Source organism: Lactuca serriola, chromosome 4 (genome assembly GCF_051521515.1).
Source record: "Lactuca serriola cultivar US96UC23 chromosome 4, Lser_US96UC23_V15, whole genome shotgun sequence".
Classification (NCBI taxonomy): domain Eukaryota; kingdom Viridiplantae; phylum Streptophyta; class Magnoliopsida; order Asterales; family Asteraceae; genus Lactuca; species Lactuca serriola.
This window is the reverse complement of record NC_136411.1, coordinates 44,183,006-44,196,661: the sequence shown is the minus strand read 5'-3', so window position 1 is coordinate 44,196,661 and position 13,656 is coordinate 44,183,006. Positions and strand designations below refer to the sequence as shown.

General features: G+C 38.0%; 1 protein-coding gene across 2 annotated transcripts; it reads right to left on the bottom strand.

Moving 5' to 3' along the window:
• Window positions 1–5,163: 5,163 nt before the first annotated feature.
• On the bottom strand, window positions 5,164–8,176 carry LOC145101441 (uncharacterized). 2 transcript variants are annotated; one of them, XM_079038645.1, is made up of 8 exons: window positions 7,998–8,176; window positions 7,719–7,889; window positions 6,949–7,552; window positions 6,660–6,848; window positions 6,386–6,477; window positions 6,175–6,304; window positions 5,880–6,083; window positions 5,164–5,675 (listed from the first exon to the last, which is right to left on the bottom strand). In XM_079038645.1, exons 3-8 carry the CDS (start codon window positions 7,549–7,551, stop codon window positions 5,310–5,312), a joined length of 1,584 nt encoding a protein of 527 aa, XP_078894771.1. In that variant the 5' UTR covers window position 7,552; window positions 7,719–7,889; window positions 7,998–8,176; the 3' UTR covers window positions 5,164–5,309. The 2 variants fall into 2 exon arrangements, with proteins under 2 accessions (XP_078894771.1, XP_078894770.1); XM_079038644.1 differs by lacking the exon at window positions 7,719–7,889.
• Between the last annotated feature and the right edge of the window lie 5,480 nt (window positions 8,177–13,656).

Here is a 13,656-nt window from a genome sequence, read left to right as displayed (position 1 = left end):
AACAAGTTCGGTCCATGAATCCGTTACAAAAATTATTATTTTAAATCCTTTAACTTATACAACTTCATAAATTGATTTTCATATGTGAAGGGTAAACCCGTAAAAAGTACGGATCCGTTTGTGGTTCAACAAATTTATCGTATTTTAGTTCATGCTGTTTCATATGTTTGCAAAATTAGATGCTAATTAGAAGCTAGTAGTTGGTAGTAGAAATCTAAAATTGTAACTTTTATTTTATTTATATGTAAATATTTGATAAAAGTAATTGTAAACTTTTAAAAGGAAAGAATAACATAAAATATAAAATATAAAAACTTTTAAAAGTTATTTGAAGTAGTATTAGGATTAAGAGTTATTTGTTTAATATAAAAACATTAAGTCTGAACATAAATTTTTATAAAATTGGGGTTTTTTTTTTTGTCAAAATCAAAAAGTTAAGAGCTCTTAAAAACTTTTAAAAGCTCGTCGCCGAAGATACACATAAAATATAAAAACGAAAAGTTAAAAGTTTATAAAAACTCTCAAAAACCACTTAAAAACATTTTTGGATTATAATTTTTTTGTTTACAATAAAAGTTTATAACCACAAATAAAATTTTTTCTTGAATTCGAGTTTTTTTTATTTCTTAAAAGTTTCAAAAAGCTTATGTTTGTTGTCCAACATACTAATAGTTGCTACAAGACAAGAACAAGAGGTTTTGATATGTTTTAGGATAAAAATGAACAAAAAATCATACAAGAAAAGATAAAAGTGATTATGATTCTCAACATTGAATATAGTTAAAATGAAAGAGCATTCGAAGAAACATATGGGTTGTGTTTGGCAGCACCTGCTACTAGCTATAAGCCGAAAATTGTAGCTTTTATTTGTGTAAAGATGTTCGATAAAAATAGCTTATTAGTTTTAAAATGTTTACAATTATCTATATAATAATCAAAAGCTAAAAGCTCCATAAAAATATTTGAGTAATTTTTAGATTATCAATTTTTTGCTTAAAATAAAATATAAAACTTCTACTTCCAAATGAAACTTTTTTTTCAAGGTTTTTTTTAAAAGCTACCAAAAACTTTTAAATGTTCAATATCAAACACTATTGTAATATAAAGAGTTAGACAAAAGAAAGGTTATAAGTAGGTTGCATTTTAAGGATGTATAAGAAAATTGAATATTGTAAATAAATATAATTTTTTAAAATATATTTGACTTTACAATTGATTATTGAATTATTTAATAGCAAAATTATATAGATGGTTTCTACAATTTGCAAAAAGTCAAAACTTTAGTCATGTTTAACATTTCGTTACATGAGGCAAAACCCTCTACCTACTCATGGATTCTATTATCATCACAACACGCCCTAAAACCATCCCCTCCATTGACTTTCTACTAGACAACATTCTTCGATCCTCTTAACCATTTATTTCCTCCCTCGTCTATTCTCATTGTTCTATATTACCCACTAAAATGTACCATTTTCATTTCAAGAAGAAGATGGTTTTTTCTTGCACCAAACATCAGGGATACTAGGTTTCAATTTTTTGGGATTGTTGGCAGATTATTGGTTTAAAAGATGAGTTCAATTTTGTTGACATTCAAAAATTGTTTTTCATGGAACTAATGGGTTAGTTTTCTTAATATTAGGTTTCAATTTTAAGGATTGTTTCAGTTTTCACCATAGTAGAAAATATGTATTTTCAAGTATTTTTAAGCTTCATAATCATTTTCTTTTGGGTTTTGATTTTTTAGCGCTTAGATTTTCTCAAATCAATTTGTGCATTTTAATGTTTTGAACTTCTAAGGGATTTTAGATATTACAGATGATCTTCAGCATCTGATGTAGGGTGTGGTGTGGTGGGGTGAGGATGGGTTTGTTAGGGTCTTTCTAGTTAAATTTTGAAAACATATAATTAAAAGTCGATATACAGCAATCAAGATATAAAATAGTAATATTAGATTAAATATAAAATAAAAGGGAATGACAAACTTTTTTGTTGTAGCTTATCATTCCCTTAATTTTCTTTCTTTTTTTAAACAAAAAAAAGTTGTTGAGCCTAATTCTTGTTGGAAAAATGCATATCAAAATATATTCGCAAGATGCTCAAAGATAATAACAGTTTAAGAACAACTGAACAACGTTGTATGTTGAGTTGACATTTTCGATTGTTTTCAAAATCAAAAACTAAAACAACTTCTGGATGGAATCTATATTTGAAAATTTTCAACTTTCGTTTTTCCGCATTAGAAACAGTTTAAATCTCAAAAGTGATTTGATCCATATTAATCTCATTAGATTCATTTGAAACTCATTTTCTTTCTTTTAATAATTAAAAGTTAATAGAAATCAATCAAGGTGTAAAATAATAATTTTAGATTAAATATAAAATAAAAAGGAACCACAAGGACTATTGACAAACTTTTGATAATAACAGCTAAAGAACAACATTGTATGTTGAGTTGGCATTTTAGATTGTTTTCAAAATCAAAAGCTAAAACACTTCTAGATTCCAATCTATATTTGAAATATAATTTTCAACTTTCATGTTTCCGCATCAGAAACTGTTTAAATCTCAAAAGTGATTTGATCGATATTAATCTCATTAGATTCCTTTGAAACTCATTTTCTTCCTATTAATAGTCATATCAATAATAGCATAGTTAATAAATTCTTTAAGAATTGCATTATTATTCAAATTCAATTTCAAATTCGTAGGCGTAGAACCTTCGGTTACCAAACATAAAACCTTCAATCTCCAAACCCTTATGTTTGCTAACTAAAGGTTATGTGACTATTAATTTGAAATTTAATAGTTGCTTGCTAACTGAAGGTTATGTGACTATTAATTTGAAATTTAATAATAATGCAACGCTTCGAGAATTTGTTAACTTTGTTATTAATATTATTAACATGACTATTAATGAAAATAAATAAGATTCAAAGAAATTTAATGAGATTGCTACGAATCAAATCACTTTTAAGATTAAAAATGTTTCTAACCGGTACAAAATGAAAGTCGAAATTAAATTTCAAACATAGATGGGGGCCTCGAACGTATTTTTCTGTTTGGTTCTAAAAACAATCTAAGATGTCAAACTAACATATATTGATGTTTATCACATGATACTATCTCTAAACATCCTACAAATAGATTTTGATATGTATTTTTCCAACAAGAACTCGACACAGTAGTCTTTTCTCTTTGGTTAAAAAAATGTTTATTTCGGTATTGTAATGTTGAAAATCATCAAGACAAGATAAACAACAAAAGAAAAAAGAAAATAAGAGAATCACGAACTGATACAAAAAAAAGTTGGTACAAACAAAAATATCAAATTTGAAGATTCTTTTGGTAAAACTACCGGAAGATTATCGGTAAACCTATTGACCGGAAAAAGAATTAGGGTGCGTTTAGTTGCGGAAAAATAGACCGTTTTCCGGAAAAAAATTTCCAAGAAAAATGAGAATTTTGAAAACGCGTTTAGTTCGTCTATTTTTTTTAATTTTTCACGGAAAATGAAAATTTTCCGTTTTCTAAAATTACAAAGAAGTTTAAAATTTTTGGAAAACTGATAATCATTGTTTTCCACATTTTTCTAATTCCAAAATTTTTTTAAAATATAAACACACACCCACTCCACCCCATCCATCTTTACCTACCCCCACCCACACACACACATACATACCCCCCCCCCAACACACACGCACACATACATACCCCCCCCCCCAACACACACACACATACATACTCACCCACCCACACACACACCCACAAACACACACACACATACACATACATACCCACCCACCACACAAACACACATACACATACATACACACCCACACACACACACAGACACACTCACACACATACCCACCCACACCCCCACAAACACACACACCCACACATACAGAGAAACTCACACCTACCCCCACCCCCACCCTCACAGACACACACACACACAAACCTACACATACCCCCACCCTCACCCTTACAGACACACACACACCCACACATTCAAACCTACACCTACCCCCACAAACACACACATACACACACACAAACCTACACCTCCCCCCACATACACACACACACAAACACACACTCGCACCCACACCCACCCAACACCACCACGACAATCACCGAGCTACCATCACCATCACCACCACCACCACTAACCTGTCACTAGCACCACCACCATCGCTGCCGCCGCCATCACCACCACTGACACAATTGTCACCACCACCACCATCGCCTGTCATCACCACAACCGTCGCCGACCCGCTACCGTCACCGCCCGCACCCACACCCTACCACCGTTATCGTTTTCTAAAAATGAAAACTGATAGAAAAATACACATCTAAACACGTTTTCTAATTTTCTAAAACTGAAAATGAAAAATGAATAAGTTTAACTAAACGCATTTTCTAAATTTTCAATGAAAAATGAAAACGGAAAACGAAAATAAAAAAGGGAAAACAAAAAACGGAAAATGAAAATTGTTTTTCCGTAACTAAACGCAACCTTAGTTTTTTGTCTGCCTTATTTTCTTCATTTTTCCTTATATAAATAACTCCATCAAAATGCAATTATCTGAACAAACAAATGTTTGTTATCCTTAATATCTTTAGTTCTGTCTTAATTCTACCCTGCCCTTTGCCCTTTATCTAAGTAGTCTTTTTTTGGCAAAATTGCCCCAAGTTCATATGATTTTGAATAGAGTAATAGTACTATCTAAAAAACATGAAGCTACTCCATCTAATAACTTTTAATTAAGATCCAAAATATATTAGGCTACACAAAAAGTGGTTTTTGTATCAATCTAAATTCAGAAAAGGTTTTATAAAGGAACCAAATCGAAGAAAGAAAAAAAAAAGGGAAAATGTAAAGAATTTTTTTGAAATAAAACTAAAGCTTATGTTTAAATAGGAAAAAAAATCAGAAAATAGAAGATCTTTTATAAAAAGGCAATTAACCCTTGCTTTCCTCAATAATCCTTTTTTTAATCCATACAACCATGATGATGATAATAACCATATTATATATATATAAATACATTGTTAGGTTTATTCATAAAAAATAAAAATAAAAATCTGACAACTATAAGAGGTTCTATCATGACAACACTATATTTATCCAATAAAGGAAATGCCAAGATTACAAAATTTTGTTGAAACAACTTATTTCCATTGTAAGAAAAAACATATACTTCTACACCAACTGTCAATTCATGCCGTATACGTATACATTTTCCAGATGTTATTAATTTGCTTTTTATACCACAATAACAGATATTTATGTTTTAAATTTGCTAATTAATAACAATATAATTTGCATCCTTTATGGTACGATTGTTCCTAGATTCATGTTTACGAACCTGAGCATGAGTCTCTGCATCATGCTGAAACATGTTGACAAGTTCTTGCAACTCCAGTTTTCTTACTTGAACCTGTTCTTCAGTGATTGGCTGTTTAAGTCCAAAATATATCAACCCAACTGCAATTAAGATGATCCCTATCAAGAACATCATTCCTGAAAATAGACCAAATGCATATGGTGTATTTTCGCTTCCAGGGATTCCATCAACATTGATCCCAAATAATCCCGTGATGATTGACAAAACTAGCCCACACCCACCAAACACAGCTAAATTATGTGTCACCCTTGTGCTTCTATCCTACAAAAAACAAATGTAAAGGGTAAAATGGTCATTTAGTGATTTAGTCTCATACAAACACTTTATTCGGTCTAGAAAAGAAACAGACCTAAAAGTGATCTATAAACAAACCAACAAAGACTGTTTCTTTTTGGGACGGAATGAAGGGTCTGAATATGAAGGGTAAAATGACCGTTTTACCCTTCTTTCCAAAAAGAAAAAAACCTGCAACCAGGCTCGTTTGGTGCTCTGCATGACATCTTGAACTGTAAAAATGCGACCACGAACTGCTTCTTGCTCTTCAAGCATCTCCCTTGTGCTTTTTCTTATGCCCTCAAGCAACATTTTGGTTGTGCTTCCCCTCAAATGTTGAACAAGTTCAAACACAATTTCTTCCCTTGCATGTAATGACCATTTGACTCTAATAACCTTCAAAAGAAACACATATTATTTTTTTAACTTTTTATTTAAAATAAGAGATACAACAGTTATAAACTCAAGTATTAAAATCATGTCAAACCTCTTGTGATAGCCTTCTGATTTCTTGGTTAAGGATTATAATGAAAAGATCCAAATCTTCATTGTTTCTCTTATTAATGAACTTCAGTTCCACTTCATCAGCTTCCCCAAATATAGACTTCCGAAATAATCTGAACATTAAGAAATATATATATATATATTATTAATATTTACTACACAAAATTAAAAGAAACAAGAAATAATAAGCTCACCTGTCATCCCATCGTGCAAGCCGGCTGGCTAAAAGTGCTATCACCTCATGTATTGTCCTTGGTATATTATTACCACCACCAAAAAGAAGTTCCTAGATAAAGGGTAAGTTAGTAATTAGCTAAAAAGAAATAAATATGAGAATTAAGTCAAAGGGGAACAGCCATGTATAATCTTTCATATTTACTCCTTGACCCATTAAGTCCATTAAGTCAAAAAGAAACAGAACCCTTAGTAAATGTATTGATGAAGGACAAGATTGGAAGAAAAATAAACCTGAACTTCTATGACACCCAAAACATTTAAGAATGATGTAACTCCTTTTTGATGCAATGCAGTGACTAAAAAGTTTTGAGCTTGCCATGAACGAAGCACAACTGGTACATCATCTTCCTTAATATACGGGTCACCAAAAGATTGACCCAAAAGTTCAAACAATAAACCTCCAGCAACCCTAACTGGGACCTACACAACATGCAACCAATCCATAATCATAAATCAAGATTTTTATAAAGAATCACAAGATGCAACTATAATCATACAAAACAGTCAGTGTACTATATACCTCATATAAAAGGTGTTTCATCCTTTCACTTATAAGCCGGCTTTCATCTCTCAAAGCAATACTTATTGCAGGATGCAACCATGAAGCATTAGTAAGCCAGGAACTAATGTGTGGGTGGCTTGCATCCACGTGGCACCACCATATAGGTCCAGCTGGCCGCTCCCAATAGGGGGCAGCTAAATCTGCAGTTGTGCGATCATCTTCATCATCCGTGAAATCATACTGCTGTGAGGTCCAGTCATCATTGATTTGCACTGTTTCAACAAGTTCAGATATTCTTGCCCAACCAATTGGGATCCAATGCTGGATATTTTCATTCCAGATTTCTGTAAGAGGTGTGGGTTCTGATGAATAACCATCATCAAGTTCTTGAAGAGATGATTTGGTCATTATTTTATGGCTGTTTGGTTTATGAGCTGGTTGGGGTTTTGTGTGTGATTTTGACTTTTCTGATCTTCTTTGACCCTTCACGTATTCAAAAGCACATAAGAGTCCATCTGTCCATAGCTCACTACCTGCCATGGTTTCCTTGTTGTAATGATTTGTATGTTGTTCCAGTTTTTCATCAGGCATACATTGGTCCTCTTTGATAGTACTACCCATGCTGTGTTTCACATCAAAATTCATATGAAATATTATCAGATCTTAAATCGATGTTAACTATGCGTTTCCTTTGGGGTAACATCTAGTCCTTGCAATAACTTCAGAGAATAAAAGTGGTAAAGTTTTGTATGCTTAAGTTTTAATCTAACTAAAATTCTTTTTAATACCTATAAAATCAAATTAACAATACACATCAGCAAGTGTTCTTCAAGCGCATTAAACTTGTGCAATCTTAGTATTCAATTAAAAGTCCTCGATCCAAATCAGGAGCAGTAAAACTAGATGTTGTAAAGTCAGCAAACGGAATATTTTATTCACTGGTTCCTACCAGTTAATTGCTGAAAAATCAATAGCTTAAACAGTTAAACCCTTAAGTTAAGAGGAAAGTAACTTTCTAACGATTAGCAGAGGTGTACTTAGTAGTGAGAAGTGTGATGCTAACTGACCTTAGACAGGCAGCGAGAGGGAGGTTGTTGAAGGCGGAGGGTGGTCGGAGAATGTGGTTTCGCGAAGTGATTCCCACCGTCGGTGTAGAAGATAAGCGTCCAATGTACGCATGACTTCGAGCACAGCAGCTGTCGAAGCCAGAAAGCAAAACTCCTCTTGGATGCACTTTTTAGTTTTTTTACTACCGTTTAAAAGCAAAACGATTTTGATTGTCATATCAAATCACTTTTTTCTAAATATATATCATTTATTAAAAGTTTCTAATTATATAAATAAAAGAGACAATTTAATTATCATAGCTGAAAATATATTTATTAAAAACTATAAAACTAAAAATACATTAATTATAAATTTTAAAACCTAAAATGTAAAATTTAAAATTAATTAAAAAAATCGTGTTTCTTTTTAAACAAATATTATTGATTTATTAGATTATATTTTATAGTATTATTCTATAATAAAAGAAAAATAATAATACATAAAAGAAGAATAAAAAATTGGTTCTTTTATATAATAAATAAATATTAAATTATTATTGATTTATCCAAACCATTTATAGAAAATTTAAACTTATTTATGTTGAAAATATAGATATAGATATCGTTATCAACCCTCTTATTCATCATTTTGGGAATGAATCCCTCCCTCCCCTCCTTTAAAGTTTAAACTTCCTTTCGGTGGATGCTCCAATTATCATTCTACTTTATTTTTCTCTAGAACCTTATTTCTATTTATTATAAATTATAATATTAGATTTTTTATTTTCTTAACAAAAGACATATCTATCCATAATTTGCTATTTTAAAATATGATAACATGACTGATGTAAACAAGTTTTCTTGTTAACAAAAGATTTATATAAAACATCTTTAGACTATTAAAATTATACCTGAGATGTAGGAGTTGTCTACACAGCTGCAGGAGCTGTTAGACAAGGGATTCATTCGACCGAGTAGTTTACCATGGGGAGCCCCGATTTTGTTCGTGAAGAAGAAGGACGGGTCGCATCGGATGTGTATAGATTACCTGGAGCTGAACAAGGTAACGGTGAAGAACCGTTACCCACTCCCGAGGATTGATGACCTCTTTGACCAGCTTCAGGGAGCATCTTGGTTCTCCAAGATTGATTTGCGTTCGGGTTATCATCAGATGAGGGTCAGGGAGGAGGATACGCAGAAGACCGCATTTCGGACGCGCTATGGCCATTATGAGTTCGTAGTGATGTCGTTTGGGCTCACCAATGCTCCTGCCGCGTTCATGGACCTCATGAACCGCGTATGCAGACCGATGTTGGATCGGTCTGTGATAGTCTTTATCGATGACATCTTGGTTTATTCCAAGACTCAGGAGGAGCATGAGGAGCATCTAAGAGAGGTGTTGGAGACCCTGAGGAGGGAGAGCTTGTATGCCAAGTTCTCCAAGTGTGAGTTTTGGTTGCGCGAGGTGCAATTTCTCGGACACCTTGTCAACCAGAACGGGATTCTGGTCAATCCGGCCAAGGTCGAGGCCGTGATGAGATGGGAGGTTCCGAAGTCTCCATCTGAGATTCGGAGTTTCCTGGGATTAGCAGGCTAATATCGGAGATTTATTCAGGATTTCTCCAAGATAGTCGTACCCCTGACGCGGCTGACGAAGAAAGTCGTGGTCTTTCGGTGGGGACCCGAGCAGCAGGCTGCATTTGAGACACTGAGACAGAGACTGTGCGAGGCGCCGATCTTAGCCCAGGAAGAGGGCGAAGAGGATTTTGTGGTTTATTGTGACGCGTCCATTTCAGGGTTGGGCGCGGTACTGATGCAGAGGGGGCATGTCATTGCCTACGCTTCGAGGCAGCTCAAGCCTCACGAGGCGAACTACCCGACGCATGATTTGGAGTTGGGGGCGGTGGTCTTTGCCCTCAAGATTTGGCGACATTACCTCTACGGGGTTCGATGTACCATCTACACGGACCACAAGAGTTTGAGGTACCTCATGGATCGGCCGAATCTGAACATGAGGCAGCGTCGGTGGTTGGACGTGGTAAAGGATTATGATTGCGAGATCCTCTACCACCCGGGAAAGGCCAATGTGGTGGCCGATGCGCTTAGCCGCAAGGCGGCGCCGATCAGGGACGTTTGCATGAGGATGACCATAGTGACTCCCCTATTGGAGCAAATTTGGGAGGCTCAACAGGAGGCGATCAAGGAGGAACATCGAAAGAGCGAGCGTGTGGTGGGTCAGGTTTCCTCCTTTGATTATGATAGCCGAGGACTATTGACACTACACCGTAGGGTGTGGGTGCCGTATCACGAAGGCGTGCGCCAGATTTTGATGGAGGAGGCGCACAAGTCCCGATTCTCTATTCATCTCGGGGCGACGAAGATGTATAGGGATCTTCGTCTAGATTATTGGTGGCCCTGCATGAAGCGGGATGTGGCATGGTACGTTGAGCGGTGCTTGACCTGCAGGAAGGTCAAGGCCGAACATCAGAGACCGCATGGCAAGATGCAGCCGTTGGATATTCCACTGTGGAAATAGGAAGATATCACGATGGATTTCATCACGAAGCTTCCCAGGACCGCGCGTGGAGTGGATTCGATTTGGGTCATCGTGGATCGATTGACCAAGAGTGCTCACTTTATCCCGATTCAGGAGAGCATATCGGCCGAGAAATTGGCCGACATCTATATCAGGGAGATCGTGGCGCGGCACGGGGTGCCAGTATCGGTTATCTCGGACAGGGATGTGCGTTTTACTTCCAGATTTTGGAAGAGATTTCATGACGAGTTGGGCACTCGTTTGCATTTTAGCACCACCTTTCACCCGCAGACGGATGGTCAGAGCGAGCGGACCATCCAGACCTTGGAGGATATGTTGTGGGCGTGCGTGTTAGACTTCGGTGGTAGCTGGGATACCTATCTCCCCTTGGCCGAGTTCTCCTACAACAACAGCTACCACGCGAGTATCGACCGCCCTCCATTCGAGATGTTGTACGGACGGAGGTGCAGGACCCCGATATGTTGGGGTGAAGTTGGTCAGAGAGTCATGGGGAGCACCGAAGTGGTGCTCAAGACGACCGAGAGAATCCAGCAGGTTCGGAGCAGGCTTCAGACTGCTCAGAGTCGACAGAAGAGTTACGCCGACAAGCGTCGATCCGACTTGGAGTTCCAAGTCGGGGATATGGTTCTCCTGAAGGTGTCGCCTTGGAAAGGCGTCATTCGATTCAGGAAGTGGGGCAAGTTGGGCCCGAGATTCATCGGACCGTTCAGGGTTGTAGCCCGGGTGGGCAAGGTGGCGTATAGGCTGGATTTGCCAGCTGAGCTCATCCAGATCCACAACACTTTCCATGTTTCTCAGCTGCGGAAGTGTCTAGTGGACGATTCAGAGGTAGTGCCGCTAGAGGATATACAGGTTGATGACAGCCTGAATTACATTGAACGCCCAGTCGCAATCCTCGACAGGAAGTCGAAGGATTTGAGGAACAAGAAGGTGGAGCTAGTGAAGGTGCAATGGCAGCACCGCAAGGGTTCGGAGTGGACTTGGGAGCCGGTGGAGGAGATGATGGAGCGTTATCCTGAGTTGTTCCAGGATCGAGCAGCAGACTTCGAGGACGAAGTCTAAAATAAGTGGGGGAGATTTGTAGCACCTGGTTTCTGGTACGTAAATCTCACTTGTGTATTATCCATTTTTTTAGCCTTGGACTCGGCAAGTCATAGGTCCGACTCGCCGAGTAGATACGGGACCCGGGACATGTTTAAGTTGGCGACTCGGCGAGTCCATATCCTGTACTCGGCGAGTCACCGCTGTTGGATGAAACCCTAAGTTTCAAGGGTTTGCACCCTATTTAAACCCCATGTCCTCCCCAAGCCAACCCCCATTCACCTCAGAGCTCCCAACCCTCGTTCCAAAGCTTGTTTCCTTGAGAGTTTGAAGCATTTTGTGTGTTCTTGAAGGATTTGAGAAGGAAGTGGAGTAGATCAAGAGAAAGGGAAGGAAGCCAAGCATCTTAGTGTTCTCTCAGTGATTTCCTTGAGGTATAACCCGTTTTCCCTCTGTTTTTATGCTTATTTCTCCATTAAGTCTTTCTTGAGCCCTTCCCCAAACTTGTATGTGCAATATAAGTCGTAATAAGTTGATTGGCCTTTAGATCTAGGCAAGATTGAGCTCCAGGAGCTCAGATCCGTTACCTTTATGGACCCATGTTGCTTGTTCACCCTAAATCTACCCTTTTGAGGCATTTTGAGCCCTAAATCCCTCATTGGTGAGTATCTACACGTAAAGTTGGAAACTTTACGTGTCATTCATGTTCTAGGAACCCAGATCTGTGAATGGCATAGACTGGAATCGAGCAAAATCGCGTATATAGTGATTGCATGGCGATGACTCGGCGAGTCGTTCATACGACTCGGCGAGTTTGCTCGTGAGTCTCCGAATTGTCCCCTTTTCGTTGTGTCGAGTGCGAGTAGTGAGTCACGGGGCGTGACTCAGTGAGTTGGAAGCCAAACTCATCCATGGAGGAACTCGACGAGTCCATGCCCTGACTCGGCGAGTTCAAGGCAATCTCCTTAAATCAAGAACAGACTCGGCGAGTTGTTCATACAACTCGGCGAGTCACAGCATAAAGTGTTCTTCAGATGAAGATGAACTCGGCGAGTTGTTCATACAACTCGGCGAGTAGGATGAAGGACTTGAACCTCAGTTTAAAAGAAGAACTCGTCGAGTCAACGCCTAACTCGACGAGTAGGGACGGGATCCAGGACAATCGATTGGATAGGGACTCGGCGAGTTGGAGAGCCAACTCGGCGAGTCGGGTCAACTGAAAGTTGACTCTGACTTTGACTTATGACATGATCAGGGGTAAAATGGTCATTTTACCCAAAGGTCAGTTAGCAGTGATTGATTGAGTATGTTGTGGGAGTTGCAGCCGGAGGATTTCCGGAGCAGCAGCAGCAACAATAGACAGTCAGTTCCCGATCAGATCAGCAGCTACTTCGAGGTTAGTTACCTTCCAGTAGCGATGGGTCTAAGGCCACAATGTCGGCCCACCAGTAGGAGACATATGATAGATGATTGTCTCTGTGATATCATCTAGGTTTGCTACTACCTGATATGTTATATGCTAGCATGATATGTTATATGTGATAGTAGTATAGTTCGGTTGTTAGGACCGGAGGGTAGTCAGACACCCCAAATACGTCTGACAGTATGTGATGTTATGTTTATATGCTAACATGATCTGTTATATGAGTTAGAGGTAGTAGGAGGGGAGCAGTCCCCGAGTTCGGTTGTTAGGACCGAAGAGTAGTTCAGACACCCCAGATATGTCTGACAATATGTTATGTTATGATATGTGATAGTAGTAGCAGTAGGGGGGTGAAATAGTCCCCGAGGATCGGTTGTCACGACCGGCGGGTAGTCAGCACCCCAGAACAGCTTGACACGGGTAGTCAGCACCCCAGAATGGCTTGACACGGGTAGGACGGCACCCCAAAATGGCCGCACGGGTAGTCGGCACCCCATAATGGTCGTACCGGGTAGTCAGGCACCCTTGAATAGCCTGACAGTATGTATGATATGTGTTGTATGGTATGTGGTACGATGGGGGAACTCACTAAGCTTTGTGCTTACGTTTTTCAGTTGTTGTTTCAGGTACCTCTTCAGCCAAGGGGAAGAAGCAGGCGT

Bases quoted from the DNA above. Each gene is read 5' to 3' on its own strand.
- LOC145101441 (XM_079038645.1), bottom strand. From the start codon at position 7,551: ATGGGTAGTACTATCAAAGAGGACCAATGTATGCCTGATGAAAAACTG. The intron at 6,849-6,948 runs GTATATAGTACA...CATGTTGTGTAG, and splicing joins TGAAACACCTTTTATATGAG to GTCCCAGTTAGGGTTGCTGG. The intron at 6,305-6,385 runs GTGAGCTTATTA...CTTAATGTTCAG, and splicing joins CTTGCACGATGGGATGACAG to ATTATTTCGGAAGTCTATAT.